Raw genomic sequence first — 17,483 nt, 5'->3', positions numbered from 1 at the left:
CCGTTTGTCGCTTGCAACTCCAAATATTAACAGAGCGAGCTGTGCCTGTCCCATAGTCCCAGGCAAGACACAAGATGAAGAATAACCCGGCAACTTCGAAGAAGAAATCACCGGGTGTTCAGTAAATCCACAACCCATAAAGACTGCACGCGTATCGTGAACCTCTGAAATCAAACAAGTGAATCCACAGGGACTAAATTCCACAGGGCCACAGGGGACCATAACATGTCAAAGAATCAACTGAGCAGATGCTGATATAAAATATCTGAATTGGTACAAATAGATGGGCTGCACAAGAAGGTAGAAAACACTACAAACTAACAGAAGACGAAAGCTGCTAAATACATGTAGGAAGGAGGAGGTAAACAAGGCACAGACGGCAGGTGATCCTGCAAGAACAGCGCGACCTGTCAACAGATTCAGCCCTGTCACCAGCACACGCTGTGATCGACCTCAAACTCAACGACGCAGGGTCCCAAAGAGGAGCGCCACGCGGGGCAGAGGACGGCGGCGGCGAGCGATGATGAGACGGCGGCAGCGCCGGACTGTTGGCAACGTTCTCGATCACCTGGCAACACAGCTTGCCGGGAACGCGAGAAACTTGGTGAATCGCTCAACACTCTAGACACTCGGTTGATTCACACAACGCACACAAAACAATGGAGAGACTCTTAGTTTGGTGATGTGCTGTTTCACACAGTCAACATCTTTTTTTTTTCTCTATTTCCGTAATGAAGAATCTACTTACAATGCTTTAAATAGAACACACGCCCACGTAGCTAACACGGTCCAAGGGCCAACGCCTTGATCCGCTTCCTAAGCTCACGTCCAGAACGTGTGCAACTACTCCACTAGCTACTTACATGCATGTTCTAACTATCCTGACCAAATCACTTGCTACTAGCTTATGCATGCAACCACTAGATAATTACTCAACCAAATCTCTCGACCTGCGACACCACCTGACTCATAGACTAATTCATGCAGTATGTTGGCTCCATTGCTCTCACATGCAGCACCACTTCACACGGCAACATCCGTCTCGCACGGCACGTCGGCACCTCTCTATGTCCATGCATGCTCTTCCTGCTAAGCCACACAGGCCTGCACAAATATACTAACTACATGCAAAACGAAAATAAACATGCAGATACAAAATATCAAGATTAGCTCCAACAATCACCCTCCTAATCTTGATATGCAATTTTCCACCCGCAGCTTCAAAGATGGGCTGGTTCATTGCTTGTGTAGCCTTGAGCTAACAGGGTTTTCTCCTCCTTTTCTTTCTTAGGACATTCCCAAGCATAATGTCCATACTCTTGGCAGTTATAGCATTGTACCTTGCTCTTGTCTTTGCGCCCTTCGCCGCGGCCACGGCCTCGACCTCGTCCTCGCGACGAGTCATGTCCTCTTGCCATGAGAAGTTGCTCTTCCGTTTGGACCTCCCGTTCCTTGAGTAGCTCTTCATGTGCCTTCAGCGACCCAATGGCCTCCTTCATGGTCATAGAGTTGATGTCGCCGAATAACATCATCGACGAAGCAACGTTGATGAATTTGTTGGAGATAGCTCGCAGTAGCTTCTTCACGATGTACTTCTCTTCCATCGCTTCTCCAAGCTCACGGATGCGCCCAACTAGCGTCATGAACTTCTCCGCAAAATCATCCACGGACTCTGCATCACTCATCTTAAGGTTGTCAAAATCCGAGCGCAAGGACTGAATCCTTGCCCCCGGACGCGCTCGATGCCCACATGCATGGAGCGCAGCGCCGCCCACACATCAGAGGCGGTTTCCTTCTCCGCAACTCACAGCAGCGTCTCATCGTCGATCGACTGGGAGATGATCGTCAAGGCCAACTGGTCCTTGCTCTCATCGACACCCTCGGACGCCTTCTCACGAACAACAGCACCCCATGCGATGTTGGTTCGTAGGAGGTACTTCATCCTCATCGCTCACGCCGCATAGTTCGTCCTTGTCAGCATCGGCTACGGGAGCCTCCCCGCCGTCGCTGTCGTCGTCGAGTTGCCCAAGCCACTGCTCACAATGGCTCTGCTCGGTGAAGCGTCATCGCACAGCATTGTCTTCATCATAACTCGGCTCTGGATACCAAATGTTGGCAACGTTCTCGATCACCTGGCAACACAGCTTGCCGGGAACGTGAGAAGCTTGGTGAATCGCTCAACACTCTGGACACTCAGTTGATTCACACAACACACACAAAACAATGGAGAGGCTCTTATTTTGGTGATGTGCTGTTTCACACAGCCAACATCTTTTTTTTCTCTATTTTCGTAATGAAGAAACTGATTACAATGCTTTAAATAGAACACACGCCCACGTAGTTAACATGGTCCAAGGGCCAATGCCTTGATCCGCTTCCTAAGCTCACGTCCAGAATGTGTGCAACTACTCCACTAGCTACTTACATGCATGTTCTAACTATCTTGACCAAATCACTTGGTACTAGCTCATGCATGCAACCACTAGATAATTACCTAGCTAAATATCTCGGCCTGCGACACCACCTGACTCATAGACTAATTCATGCAGTCTGTTGGCTCCATTGCTCTCACATACATCACCACTTCACACGGCAACGTCCGTCTCGCACGGCACATCGGCATCTCTTTATGTCCATGTATGCTCTTCCTGCTAAGTCACATAGGCCTGCACAAATATATTATCTACATACAAAACGAAAATAAACATGCAGATACAAAATATCAAGGTTAGCTCCAACACGGATGTCGGGCTCGTCGGCGGCCAGCGCCGCCCCGGCAAGGGAGGACACTGCGATGGCGGTGAAGACGACGGAGCGGAGGAACTTGAAGGCCATGCTGCTACTAGAAACGTTGCAAACGCTGCCTTCGTAGCGTACGTTAAAGCACGAAGCCAGTAGCTAACTAACTGGAGGGATGGTGTGTGTAAGGGAACGAGAGATGAGGGAGCCATGAATAACGCTTCTCTTTATATCCAAAAAGCAAAGAAATCGTGTTAAAGTATAAATGAATTGTTTAATTTTTTCTCATTAGTTTAGGTTTTTAAGTGAATTGACCGTGCAACTTAATATAGTATGATGACTAAAAGTCTTGAATTTGAGTCCAGACAAAAACAATTAAATAAAAATTATAGTTAACTATTAGACTTTTAAGTAAACTAATCCGTGCATGTAGTTGGATAGGCGTTTACAGTCTGGCTGGGCTGGCCTGCCTGACTCCCCGCGACAGCTCATGATCAACGGCTGGTAGGCTCTGCATGGCCTAGCTGCATGTTCATTGTTCGTGCATGAGAGCTGATATGTGTAGGTGTGCAGAGTACGACTTGTTAGTTGCCACTGCATTTGACACAGACAGAGTACACTAGTTCAGGCTGATGAATAAGTTCAGGTGCATGGGTGTCACATGCATGTGAACGAATGCACCGAGAATTTCACAGGAGTATTATTCAGTTAGTCTTCTTGTTCGCAGTCATTTTGCCAAGGTTGGTTCAGGCAATTTGAACTTTGATCTGAGAACCCGAGGAGCCAACGGAAAGGCAGTCGAGCGGACAGCGCAACCATATGCCTTGCCAAACTGTTCGCCAGTGATGACGGGCGTCCAGTGTGCCTCGGTCTCATGGCGTCGTCGTGTTTGGCTACTTCGTTTCCTTCCCTTTTGATCATCACCGGAGCATGTACAAAGACGACAGTCGGCGGGTCGGCGAAGCTTTAGATGCCGTTGCTCTTTATATGGCGAACCCATCAAGGAGCTGCCATTGCCGTACTTATCTCTTGGCTAATTGCTAACTTGCCTTTCAGAAAGTGGTCGAGGTGTCCATGATACCGAGACGATTCCGAGCGGAACTTAGGCCAAAGACCAAGCGACCATGGAACAGCTTTTTCTTCTTTTGTTTTTCAGAACTCATGGAACAGGGCAATCGCATTCTAGCCTACCGGTCTACGGAGTAAAACAAGACTGATGAACTATTGGCTGTATAGGCAATCACATTCTAGCCTATAAACAAGCGATTGGAGAACAAGAAATAGACAGGTTGGGGAAATAGACAACAACTGGCTATATAGGCAATCACATTCCAGCCTACCGGTCTACTATAGAGTATGGAGGGCTTTTGCCACTCATGTATGTGTTTTGTTGGGAACTTTCGTTGACCTGACCGTTCCGTAGGGAAGATCTAACTTGTTTTCTCTCTCTCTTTTTTAATATAGCACGGCAATTCTTTTGCCGATAGTAAAAAAAATAAACAACTACTGACAGACTGACTTAGGAACAATGATAAGCAAACAATTGTCTGAAGCATAGGGAGTGTCACTACTCACTAAAAGTAGGGCTAGTGAGTGATTTGAACCACTTCAAGAATCTTGCAGCGCGGCACAGGGCCCCAATATAGCAGTGGGTATGTGGTGGAATGTCCCAGCAAAGTTGGAAATTTCGCCTCTTGACAGCGCAAACCTGATGTCGATCGTTGGATGACTACTGATCATGGGAGCAGTTCAACCGTCAATCAGTCAGTCTGTCCAAATACGAGGTTGGTGCATTGGAGAACAAGAAATCTGAGGTCACGCATAACCGTCACTGCAGCGACTTACTTGAAGCCACGGTATCCATGATTACCAGTGGTGAAGCAATACATAGGCCATAGCTAGTCTGCTAATGAGAATGAGCAAATCCATACCCACGGAACAGCAAGAAGTCTACACTTCGGTTCTTGGCTCTTGTTGCTTGGTTATTGTAAACTGTAAACCACCACAAGTTCTCAACTGATCGCAGTTATATTAGTAGTTTGCTGAGTCGTATTGTGTAGATAACATTACCATCCATCCTCTGCTCTGTTCTTCAACCAACTGGAGTCTTCTTGTGCCCTCTCCTGCAAGTGCTTGTCAATTATCATTCTGCATGTAAGTACACCCTCTATTAAAGTTCTCCTTCAATATCTTAGGTGAGTAAGAAGTTCATATATTGTTTCTTCTCATCTCGAACAATAGATGTACAACAACCGAACTGTTTGGAATAACCTGTGACCGCACATCCTCCAGGACAATAGTATATGATTTCTGGTTTACATGTAAAAAGCTCATAACATGTGATTCCAGATCATCTAGGTCAGTAGATGCCTCAACCGAATTCTTTATGTACTGACAGTTCTAAATTGTTACGAGCCTCTCGTGCAAAACTGCGGGATATTCTCCATAATAAATATGAAAAGTCATATTATATCTGTTAAATAAAGTTACATCTAATAAAATTACTACTTACATATTTACACGATACACATGCTAAATATTTAAGTAATTAACAATGCTAATTAAATCATCATTATTGAATAAAAATGAAATAATTAATATGTAATATTGAATTAAAATATTATTTAACCTAATATGAAAGTTATATTGAGCAAATCTTCAATCTCATTATAAATTGACACTACAACCTATTCATAGATTTTTTTTTTTTCTGAGTGAGCTGAGGGGAGTAATGGAGTCTACGATGAGTACAAGACAATAAAAATATTCCTCTATTTTACTTCATAGCTGTTTCTTTTATTTAACTAAGGATAGGAGTTCATGTGTGCATCACTATTTTAATGACTACTCCTCGTAAGCGCGCTCTCATTTTATAGTGAAAAATAACAACGTGAGGATCACTAATTATCGGGAATAGTAGAGACACGGAGTGACAGCAAGACAACTCGACATGACCGCGCGTCGAAAGCAAAGACACAATGCGACCGCACAGTAGGCCGGGCCATATTCAGTGCCTGAGGTGCCGAATATAGCACTGTTGCCCATATTCGACCGTATTCACCAAGCCCACCGGTCCAAGGTTTTTTGGAATTTGAGTACCGAATACGAGTACTAGATTTGTAAATATATCACTATATTATCTCTTTTAGCAAATACGATGACATATGTTATCTATTTTTCTATTTTTGCACTCTTTCGAACCAGGAAAAGTATACGTATACATCAACGCCAGTCATGCGATTCTCCCCAACCTAATATTCCACAAGCGCCAATCATGTGATTCTCTCCAACCTAATATTCCACAAGTCCACAATGCTCACTATCGGTATCGTATTCGCCAGTTCGAGAGCAGCTCATCAATTTATCGTGCCGTATATGTACGATAATAATCTTCAGTTGTCACCTCAATTATTTGCATCACCAAGAGTCAGGAGACGTCAAGTTTAAGACTTTCAGGTCGTCTGGTGTGAAAAACAAGTACACTAACAAGCATTTATGCTCGACCTGGTCGAAAATCTAGGGTATCCAATTCCCCCGACCACCTGTCCCAGATACCCAGAAGTTCGGTTCTCGACCTGTATATGTAAGTGCTTCTACCAGAACTTAGTTTTGTCTACATGTCTCTGCACTGCACACTTAACTCTGAAGAAATCCTAGTTTCACTTCACAAGTTCACATCCTCGAGTTTTAGGTGAAAAGCTATCAATCATGGTAATGGCATCCATCGTTTAATAAGAAAGAATTTTTTTCGTTGTGTGTGCATGTTCATGTGCATAAGTGCATTGTGTTCTTCTTTTTCTCAGCAATCTGCTCATCAGCCAAGAATGGTCGCATCGAGCAAGGTCATCAAGGTCGGGCCGTGGGGAGGCCGCGGAGGGAGCCCGTGGGACGACGGTCCGCACCGGGGCGTCCGGAGCATCACCGTCACGTGGGACCGGTTGCTGGAGTCGATGCAGGTGGAGTACGTCGACAGGAGCGGCCGCCCAGTCCTCGGCGAGAAGCACGGCGGCGGGACGCGCCGCAGCCGCTCCCAGAAGGTGCACAAGCCTAGGCGACACGCGAACTGCTCGTCAGTCTTGCATCTACCCAGAACGGCGCGTGTTATCTTGCTAATTGACGTGCGTGCAGATCGAGCTGGACTTCCCGTACGAGTTCCTGACGGGCGTCAGTGGCTGCTACGGCGCGGCGCACGGCGGGTCGCCGCCGGTGGTCCAGTCCCTGACGTTCGCGACGAGCCGGTGGACGGTGCACGGGCCGTTCGGGGACGCGGGCGCGGAGGGGACGCCGTTCTCGTACCCGATGGAGGGCGGCGTGGTGGTCGGGTTCACGGGGCGGAGCGGCTGGCACCTCGACGCCGTGGGCCTGCACGTCGCGGCGCTGCGGCCGGAGACGCTCTGCTATGTGGTCCAGGAGCGCGGGCTCGCGGCGTACCGGTCGTTCGTCCACGGGAGCGGCGGGGCGCGGCAGCCGCACGGGGCGACGCATCAGAACAAGAAGCCGTTCGAGTGGTGCTACAAATAGCCGAATCGAGCCGAACCGCACTGAAGTGTTTCATGAGCGTGACCCCCCCCCCCCCCCCCCCCCCAACACTAAAAAAGAACCCAATTAAAGGCCGTGCAGTCGCCTACTCGCCTATCACAAGATAAGAGCAAGCCACTTAACTTAGAGGGTAGTAATCCCTATCAATACATACTCTCTCATCCCAAATATAAGTCATTAGTATATTGTATGACATTTTAATTAATAAAATATAATTTTAAATAGGAGGAGTCATATACTATGAATGTATTTTTCGTGATAAATCTAATAACATCATCCTTATGTTGTCAATCTATATAATATTTTAATTATAGGTTAATTAGATCATACTATTATAATTATTGTGGTTTTAAAATATATCGTTACAAATATGATATTTTAGAAGATTTGTAATAGCATAAACCCAATTCCAAAAGATTTATAACAATATATTTTAAATACTGGATTTGTAATGGTATTTTTAAAACCATAATATTTATAATATCATAAATCTAATTAATCCTTTAATTATTAATGATCAAAGCTAACTTTTTATTTAAGACATATCCAAATGGACTTATATTTGGATGACTGGTTAAGAGAAACGTGAGCGAAATTGGGACGATTCATGTCAAAAGTGTCGTGATCAGCAATTGGATAACACTGACCGCAATTTGTCTCGAACCAGCCCGATGACTAGTCCAACACTACCCTTTCTTCCACTAGCCTATAACGCCGCGCCGCGCCGCACCACGCCACACCACGTTGAAGCAGGTGCCGCACAGGCCAGAAGAAGCATCAGGCCCCACCGTCAGTCGTGCGACTGTCTCAACCCCATCCCCGTTCGGCCAAAACCTCTTCCGACTGCCGCTCCCGGAAGGAAAAACCCATCCGCCCTTGCACCCTTTGCGTTGCATACACATGGACACACGCGAGTTCCGCATCTCACATACCTTTTTTCCTTAACTCCAAAATATAAATTATAGTATCTGAACTCATATATATATATATACACTCATGCCACATGTAACTATTCATCCACATATTTCTTATAAACTAGCTAAAATCTGCACCCTATATTCATACCCACGCGTGTCTTAAAAAATGATACTCCCTCTGTTTACAAATATAGGTCGTTTTAATCTTATCAACTATTCTATAAATATAAGTTATTCTCGAACTTCTATACACTTTTTTCTTTTTTTTTTCCTGTCTTACCTTTATTTAATAAATACTACTCTCACAAATAAATGAGTTATCTTTTTCAATACAGAATAAATAAAAAGTAATAAAATTATTTAATTTACTTTTTTAATTCTTATATATAAATCTAAAACGAACTATGTCTGTAATTAGAGGGAATATTTGATACCAGTACCCAGCGCTTGCCTCCTGCCACGGGGCCACGGCTTTTAAATCGCGTCCTCCCATCCCTCGCTTCGTCCCCACTGCCATGCCGTCTGTCTAATCGCACGCATGATTTCCCCGAAAAATTATTTTCCCCGCCAGAATTTCATATGCATGCAAGCGCAGCCTGCTCTCCGTGCTCAGTGACAGTTACGACACCAACTAATCACCCGATTAATTAATTAAATCGAATTAACGCAGACACCGGCCCTTCTAATCCGTTACCCCCCGCCGCCTCGCCTCGCCTCCCTCCTCCGCCTCCGCCGTTCCCGAAGACTAAAATTTATTTTCGCTTTCCTTTTGTTTACCCCCTGCATTCCGCTTTCCGCTCATGCGGATCCGCTTCCTTGCGTCCACCGCCGCCTGCGTCTGAATCTGATCCCGGTGGAGGAGGCGATAGGGGTATTAGTAGTAGGAGGAGGAGGGGATGGGGCAGTGGAGGAGGCCACGGGTTTCGAGGTGAGCATCGTCGTGCCCAAGCTCCCCCGCGCCGCCGCGGCGGGGCACGGCGCCAAGGACTGCGTGGCGCGGCTGGTGCGGGAGTTGGAGAGCGTCGGGCTGCTCGTCGAGCGTGTCGTCCCCGCCGAGTTCATCAAGGTGTGTGGTGTGAGTGTTTTTCTGAATTCGTTTTTCGCTGGTGCCCTGAGATTGAGCCGAATGAGGCGATTCAGACCGCAATCCCTAGGATTTGCTTCCCTCTGGAAATTCTGGAACGCGTGCTGCTTGCCTTTTCAGTTCTGATGCTTGTGGACTTGCTGTTTGAATTTAGCTGGCTGCACCAATGGGGACCCTGGGGAGAGCTGCTGCTGAGATGCAGATGAAGAAGCTAACTTACATCGGTAACCGAACTACTCCACCTAGACCTAGGGGCATTTGAAATGCGGGTTGAGAGTGGTGGTGTGCTCATGTGTGCTGTTAATTTGCGGTTCAGGAATGGAGCTGCAGTTCGAATGGGACCAGGTCGCAGCATTCGTCCGGCAACCAGATGGGTCCCTGTTTAGCTGGAGAGAACGCTATTGCTGCTTCCGCTACTTGATTTATGGCATTGTAAGTGCACAATTGTCCTCACGTATAGCTGCTGTTGTTCCAGATTGTAACATTGTAGTTACGCCTAGTGATTTGTCGTGTATTGTTCTATATTCCTAGCTATGGAAACATTCTATACTTCTGCTTCTGTGATCTTCTTCATAAACTGCCAATAACCTAGTATATAATGTGATGCTCTTTCAAATGCACTTTGTTCCATCGCTGGCGCCTAGTTTGTGAGATCAACGCACTTTGCTTCACCTTCATTGTTTTTGCTTGATATTATGTGCGAGAAGTGAATCATATAGCTAGCATACAAAGTGTTCGACTCTTTGTTATTTGGATATACTTATGTGATAGTAAGTGGGAATCGAGTTACGCAGGTCAACAAGACAAACTCTCAAATAACTCTTAAATTTGATGAAAAAGAGTTCCACTGGAATCAAAGTGAGCCACTATTGACCAGGCTGGAAGATGAAGGAGGTCTAAAGCTTTTATTTCCTTTGCATGGTACACTAATCTGAATCCTGCTTGTTCTTATATTCGTCAAATTATTAGCATTAGCCAGCTAACAAATTTGTTGCAGATGAAATTAAAAGGAAGTAACTCCTGAGAAATTGGGCGCTTAACTGGCTTGACTTCACATGGCAACCTATCGATGAGATTTACTCCTACTTTGGAACGAAGGTACAACTGTGTTCAGCATAGCTTACACCTACCATATTAATCTTTGTACCTTTCTGTCTGAAGCAAGTATAATTAATGTTTCCACCTTTTACTTAAAAATAATCCATTTCGAACTGCAGATCGCAACATACTTTGCTTTCCTAGGAATGTATACACGTTGGCTGTTCTTCCCAGCCGTTTTTGGACTGGCAATTCAACTTATAGATTTTGGGTATGCATTTTACTTACTATGCCTCTTTTGGAAAATTTATTAATAGAACTGTATTGTCAGCTGTCTGTTCTAACTTCTACGTTTCCTCCTCTAAAATTTGAATTCAGGCTGTTGCAGTGGTTGGTTCCTCCTGCTTCCTTTATCTTTGTTATTTCTCGGGCTATCTTCTTTTTGCAATTTTGGAAACGGAAGAATTCAGTGCTTCTTGCTAGGCAGGACGTGCAATTTATGTTGGATCTGTATATTTCAAGCTGATTAATTCCTTGTTCACAACTATTCCCTGACATCTTTACGATGGCCTCCAACAGATGTGGTATTAATTATTCATTCTCTGAATACAAAAAATTGGGCAATGAACTTGACACCTTCAGCGATTCTCTGATTATTGAGGAAAAGAAGATTAGCGATGCATCTGTTGAGAAAAGAAAGTTACAGAGGAATGAGTGGTTTGGTGTCCTCCTTAGAATTAGGAACAATACTATCATTGTGTCGGCTATCATTTTGTCTTCAGCTGCCATTTTAGTTGGCCTATGCTCATCTATACGAGATTAAAGAGACTGAGGTGTTGAAGTATGTCAATATGATCCATCTCTGGTACAGTTCTCGTCAAACTGTGCAACAGATTTCTTCCCTTATTATTCTTGTCAGTTTCCCTATTGTTATTTTGTCATTTCTGGTTATCATTAAAATCTGCAATGTATTGTTCTGATTGATGTTCCCTCATACAGGTATTTATTGACTGTGGTATATCTTGTTGCAATTCAGTATTACACCAGAATTGGTGGCAAGGTATGTCGCTTTGATAAAGTATGAAAACAACCAAGGAGAAGAGTCTAGTTCTGCTAGTTTAGTTTATAAGGTAAATACTATAAAATAGGAAAGACAGTTCATTCTTAAAAGTTGGGCTTCTCACTCATTTTTGAAATGCAGGTCTTTGGCCTTTACTTTATGCAATCATATATTGGGTTATTTTACCATGCTTCTCTGTATCGTGATATACTGGCCCTCCGGCAAGTCCTCATCCAGCGTCTCATTGTGTCCCAGCCATGTCTGCACCGTAACTGTTTCACTGTTGGATATGATGGTGCCATAGACTCCAACTGATGATATATTTAATTTTTTCAGGTATTGGAAAATCTGATCAAGAATTCCATACCTTACCTCAAGTACAGTTATAAAAAGTACATAGCTGTTCAGTAAGTTTTGCACAAACTCTTTGTCTTATTGTTCTTATTCCCAGACCAATAGATGAATGTATGAATTCTCCCATCTTGTAGCAAGAAAAAAGATGAGAAAGAATCACCAGCAGGAAGGTCAGTCCTGTTATCAACACGAGTGGAGAAAGAATATTTGAAACCCTCTTATACTGCAAGCATAGGAGAAGAGCTTGAAGATGGTTTATTTGATGGTAAATATTTATCTTTTTCAGTTCTTTTGGTGGTCTGCTTTGGATGTGGTTCGCATATACCGCTCTTCCTAATCTTTCAGTTATAGTATTTGCGATCTGTAAAGAAAAAAACAATGGCATTTGTGCTTACAGTATTGAATCCATTACAGACTTTTTTTTAGCTAACTCTACAATTTGGAATGATCATGATGTTTGCCTGTGCATTTCTGTTGATTTTCTGCTTTGCAGCTCTGGTATGTGATCTCCGTTGATTTTTTGCTTTGATTTATGTCTGTTATGTTCTGTAACTATTTTCACTGCAGAACAATGTTACTGAAATAAGAGCAGATGCATTGAAGTTGTTAGTCATGTTGAGAAGACCTATTCCTCATGCCGCAGCTACGATTGGAGCATGGCTGAACATATTCCAGGTTTGCTATCAATTCAATTTTTAATTCGATTCCTAGCGTGTATACATGCGTGCCTTGATGTTCACTGTGGAGATTATTTTCAGTTCTTGGTTGTGATGGCAATATGCACCAACTGCTTGCTTCTTGTTTGTCTGTATGATGAGGAGGGCAACTGGAGGATTGAGCCAGGACTTGCAGCAATCCTCATGATGGAGCATGCTCTCCTCTTAATCAAGTTTGGATTCTCACACTTTGTGCCTGAGGTGATTTTCTATCTTTTTCTGCTTCTTCTGTGAAGGTTTACTGATTTCTTGATAACTGAAGCAGCAATGTGTGGTTTGTTGATTTTCTTTGTCAATTAGGAACCTGCGTGGGTGAAAGTAAATCGTGTGCGATACGTAGCTCAGGCACAAAATGTCTGCTCCAAACAACTTTTGAGGAGTATTTCAATTGGACGCAAAGCTGGATTGAGAAACATAGGGTACAGTTCAGAAAGCATCGCTAGTTTTGTAGCTTAGGTAGAGCGAGGTTTGTATGGTACAGCAGGTGTACAAATCGTAGGAAATATATTGTTATTGCTAACTGGTAAGTGTAGATATCGGTACCGAACTTATAGACAAGCGTGGAGCATGTTGCCCATCAGTGTGAGAATGTGTGTTTTTTCCTTCGAATTTTACTGACCGGTTGAGTTGAACTGAAACTCAGACATGCGTCAGAGTTTTCACCATGTAGTGTGCTTTGGGTTATTTTTTAGGAGTAGAATAGCATCACAGTTGACAAAGAGAACACAAACGAATTGATGACACGTGCAAATCCTTTCTTTGTGATACAATAAACTTACAGGAGAATATGCCGGCCGCTGTTTATTATTATTCACATCCATGTCTTTTGCAGCGAAATTTTATTATGTTTGACAGAATGGAGGAAAGATCTAGTGCACGTACAAGAGCCTGCGTCGCCCATGTTTGACCTCGAATGATTGAATGAATGAATGCAATCGATGAACATTGTAATCGCCTGCTGCGTCTTCGCCACCATGTCAGCGGAGTTGTGGTAGCTGCCTGCGGAAGCTATAGTAAGTTAGAGATGCTCAGCTCGCGGATCCATCATCGCTTGCACACTGGTGCTCAGACGAGCCGTCGCTCTTCTCCGGCCAGGCGCCGAAGCTTAGCTGGCGCACCAGCGCCGCCACCTTCTTGGCCCATCGCCGGATCTCGTCCTTGACCTTGTCGGGCTCGACGTCCACGAGAGGATCGGCGCCCAGCCCGGACAAGAGGCGCTCGAAGCGAGCGACGCCGCGTGACGATGGCTTCAGCTGCTGGCCGGTACGCCGTCGTCCGCCGACCGCCGTTGCCTCGGCCGCCGTCTTACCGACCGACATGTGTCAGAGTAGTACCGGCTTCCTGGTGAACCATGGGTTGGACAGTTTGAGTTCGGTTTTAAACCAGGGGAAGTTGGTGTCCCGCACGTCTGGTAAGAGTGAGTTTCGGTCCATGGTTCCTTCCAAGATGCACCTAGGTTTCGCTTCCAAGCCATCGATTTTTCAGCGGCGCGTACCGGATTTGACAATTTCCTGTGCACGCAAGGCGATTGCACACGGTGCAATAGTATTGTAGCCTTCAAAAGAGACAATGTATTCATAGTTCAAAAAAAGAGAATGTATTTGTATTCTAAATTCGACATTCTGATTTTGATTATTGGCTAAAAGCAGAGGCAATAGGCAGCAATTGCAGCCTCTTTGTAAACGTTGAAAAAATGCATTAAATATACCAAAAAAAAAAAGCAATCTAAGCATTCAGCATTTCAAATGCGTAACCAGTTAGGAAAAAACGAAACTCATCTAGAACTCTCATGCTTCAACACGTAACACGACACACAGATTAAGACCATAGAGGAAAATTCATGGCATAATCATAAGACTACCTCAAAGTTGCCCGCATGGAATATTCGAAGCACGAAATTCCGAAGTACCGATAGAATTTGTTCAGTCGGCGTCACGTCAGGATTCATGTCAACTTGCATCCCATACAAGCGAAGCACGACAGTTTCAAATAAAGTTACATAAACTCCAAGATCAACAGCAGAAAAACTCTGGCGAAAGGTGGAACCTACTAGGAAAATCTGTAGCATCCTCGAGTGAACACATCATTCATCTTACTTCAGTCCCATATTTTCATAACAAATCTAAAAAGGTAGAAACATAAACATTGATACCCATCCACAAAACAAGCTCATTGATCCTTCTTTAATTTGACTGCCTGTTCTTCTTCTTGACACCGGACTTGGCAACCTGGAGACTGCGGTACACTGCACTCAGCCTTGCAAGAGCTGGCTTGGTAAGATCAGGCCTGTAGTAGTTGTCACTGACCTGTAGAAAACAAGAAGCAAAACCATTACGAAAATGAAACTATGCAAATGCTTGACATTTAAATAGAACTGACAAATATGCAAAGTAGCTCAGAAGCCAAGCGTAACAAGTATATCTCATTGAAGAACCAACTTTCACGAATGGATCTTCTTACATGTTAAGGCTCATCACAGCAACTGTATATGAGAACCACAAGGACAAGCAGAGTCCACAGAAATGATTCTACCATACAGTTTAAGAAGTTGGCAAGTACTTCATTCTTTTGTGAAGACTGCTATTAGAACCAACAGATATTTTGGCTCCAAGAACTTAAAGCTCGTGGTATAACTAGCATCTATAGTTTAACTTGGAAAAATAGGCTGAAAGGACCATGATGATAATGCAAAACAAACTCTGTTCAAGCTCAGAGAACAAGCGTAACAAGTGTAATTTCATTGATAACCCAAACAGGTGAATGGATCTTCTAACATGTTAAAGCTCATCAGAGCAACTTTGTGCGCGACACGCATTGGACTCTTCTCTGCCAAATCGCCACATTTGCTTCAGCCGACGGCAACTCCAGTGGCAGCGGTGGGGGAGAGGAAGAGACAGCAGCGGGGGCGAGGAGGTAGAGGCGGCTGGGGGAGGGGGGGGGGGAGGCGGCGACGGCTAGGGGAGGATGCGGCGGTGGCTAGAGCGAGGGGTGGCGGCAGCTGCTGGGTAGAGGAGAGCTGGAGAGGGAGTTGGGAAGGGTTAGTGTAGACGGGCTGGAAATGACAGCCCAATAGCTCATCTAATCCTTTATTCCATTTTTCTTTTCTTTTTTTCATTTTTCTTATTAAACATGTGATGCATTGTGGATTTATATGGATCAGAATGTGAAAAAAATAGTACTGCAATGCAAAATTAATTGCACAACATATTTTCTCTAATTTGAATTTCCATTTTTATTTTATAAAATAATATATATATATATATAGAGAGAGAGAGAGAGAGAGAGTTTTTTTCTGTACTCTCAGGTGTACATACTCTCCCTCTAATGAGTGTTCAAAAAGGAGTATGTACATCTTAAAAATTAGTATATACACTTCAGGACAAAATATTTCTTATAAAGAAGTATACACATCTCAGAAAATAGTATATACATCTCAAATAGTAGTATATATATGACGAATCCGAGTACTGTTTTTCAGAATTTGCCGAATCGGACACCCGCACCCGAGTCGGACTCTCGGGCACCCGCACCTGTGTCCGTGTAACACTGTTCCTAACCAGATCATCTTCCACCAGAACACGACATCAAAGGAAAACAATATAAATATTTAAGCACCATGTGTTTGTTCTAGTGCTAATACCTGGTTCTTGACAGTCTTGGCCATCTTGCGGAACTCCTTACGCATGATAGACTTGTGGTAGAGGCTGGCAGGCTTGTTCTGCTTCTTTGTCTTGGTTGTCGAGAGGACCACCGCCATCTCCTTGCCACCCGCTGGCTGCACTGTCACGGTCTTCTTGTTTGCAAGCCCTGAAAAGAAACCATCAGTGCCGCCAAAGCCACACATGACATCAAGAATTCAACCGAACGGGCTGGGCAACAAATACTGACCAGAGTACTTGTACGAGTGGACATTGTAGAGGTTGTTGGGTTCCTTGCTGAACTGAACCTTGGCATTGCCGTTGCCGAACTGCTTGACCAGGAAGGAGTTGTTCTTCTTCACGATCTCCCAGATCAGAGAATCCGGAACAGTCGCCATTTATGCTTACCTAAAGCATCAATCCAGCAAAACAACATGAGACCCAACAGCCAAACAGGAACAGCTAAACTAAATGATAAACATTGGAATCGCAAACTTACTAGCAGTTTCACTAAAACTGAGAGCTATAGACTAAGGATGGCAACACAGAACATATTATTTGCAAGATGGATGTTCCACATGTTCTACTCTTACCGCCTACCGGTTTGGATTTTAGTGGAGTCAATGAAGACAAATAGGCGAATCGATAAACAATTAGTGACCTGAAAAGTGTATGCAAAAGCGATTCTACGTGTTCCACAGGGATGATGCGCACTTAGCTACGAACAACCGGACTCATTAAACACTCTATAGCACTGAGGCGAACAAGTCTCGGATGACAATGGAGTAAGGGCAAATCAAGCACTTGCGGAGGTCGAACAGATCGATTTACGCGGAATAAAGAAGGCCGCTAGGTTCACACGGATGGATTCAAGTAAGAAGGTTGATGCGACAAGGGAAGGTTTCTTCTCACCGGAGATTGGAGTACCGCGCCGCCAGTCTTCTTCTCTCCGGGGCTCGGGTGGTGGCGGCGTCGGCGCGACGAGCTTTGGAGGCTCCATTTTATAGTGTTGCGGCCTAGGTTCAGGTGGCTGCTTTGTGGGCCGGACTGGACCGAGTTGCTTTCCATTTTGGGCTTTTATCTTGGTCTATATTCCCATTTTTTTTCTTTTCCCTGTGCGCATAATAGGTCATGACGACGATCCTATTTTTTCTGAGTTTTCTCTCGGAGCGTGAAATGGCTACAGTGAACATATAGGATTTGTTTGTTTTGCTATATCTGAACCTGTATATATGAGAAATTTGTATCCATTTATATATTATCGTATAGAAGTTTGTTTGATTATCTGTATAGTGGATACATCTTATATGAGTCATCTTGCCTGTACGATACAGCTAAATCGAGCTTCATTTGCATACAGGCTGGGTGGATGCATGCTGCATGAGCTACAATATTATA

At 44.3% G+C, this 17,483-nt stretch overlaps 3 protein-coding genes, 2 non-coding genes and 1 pseudogene across 5 annotated transcripts; 2 read left to right on the top strand and 4 right to left on the bottom strand.

The window, feature by feature from the left end:
- The first annotated feature begins 6,204 nt into the window (after nucleotides 1-6,204).
- On the top strand, nucleotides 6,205-7,483 carry LOC133910050 (jacalin-related lectin 19-like). The gene is made up of 3 exons (XM_062352574.1): nucleotides 6,205-6,450; nucleotides 6,543-6,776; nucleotides 6,868-7,483. The coding sequence occupies exons 1-3, from the start codon at nucleotides 6,448-6,450 to the stop codon at nucleotides 7,258-7,260; spliced, it is 630 nt and encodes a 209-aa protein (XP_062208558.1). The 5' UTR covers nucleotides 6,205-6,447; the 3' UTR covers nucleotides 7,261-7,483.
- Nucleotides 7,484-8,850: 1,367 nt separating this feature from the next.
- LOC133906328 (anoctamin-like protein Os01g0706700) lies at nucleotides 8,851-13,087 on the top strand (annotated as a pseudogene).
- A 131-nt stretch (nucleotides 13,088-13,218) lies between these two features.
- Nucleotides 13,219-13,992, bottom strand: LOC133908572 (uncharacterized). Its single transcript, XM_062350651.1, has one exon. The coding sequence runs from the start codon at nucleotides 13,764-13,766 to the stop codon at nucleotides 13,476-13,478; it is 291 nt and encodes a 96-aa protein (XP_062206635.1). The 5' UTR covers nucleotides 13,767-13,992; the 3' UTR covers nucleotides 13,219-13,475.
- Nucleotides 13,993-14,329: 337 nt separating this feature from the next.
- On the bottom strand, nucleotides 14,330-17,088 carry LOC133908571 (large ribosomal subunit protein eL28z-like). The gene is made up of 4 exons (XM_062350650.1): nucleotides 16,998-17,088; nucleotides 16,336-16,493; nucleotides 16,088-16,254; nucleotides 14,330-14,753 (listed from the first exon to the last, which is right to left on the bottom strand). Exons 2-4 carry the CDS (start codon nucleotides 16,481-16,483, stop codon nucleotides 14,631-14,633), a joined length of 438 nt encoding a protein of 145 aa, XP_062206634.1. The 5' UTR covers nucleotides 16,484-16,493; nucleotides 16,998-17,088; the 3' UTR covers nucleotides 14,330-14,630.
- LOC133910331 (small nucleolar RNA R24) lies at nucleotides 14,838-14,930 on the bottom strand. Its single transcript, XR_009908503.1, has one exon. It is a non-coding gene; the product is annotated as a small nucleolar RNA R24 (small nucleolar RNA).
- On the bottom strand, nucleotides 15,152-15,244 carry LOC133910332 (small nucleolar RNA R24). The gene has a single exon (XR_009908504.1). It is a non-coding gene; the product is annotated as a small nucleolar RNA R24 (small nucleolar RNA).
- Nucleotides 17,089-17,483: the final 395 nt, after the last annotated feature.

This window comes from Phragmites australis, chromosome 2, assembly GCF_958298935.1.
Source record: "Phragmites australis chromosome 2, lpPhrAust1.1, whole genome shotgun sequence".
In the NCBI taxonomy this organism is placed as follows: Eukaryota; Viridiplantae; Streptophyta; class Magnoliopsida; order Poales; family Poaceae; genus Phragmites; species Phragmites australis.
The sequence above is the reverse complement of the archived record's forward strand: the minus strand, read 5'-3'. Positions and strand labels throughout refer to the sequence as shown.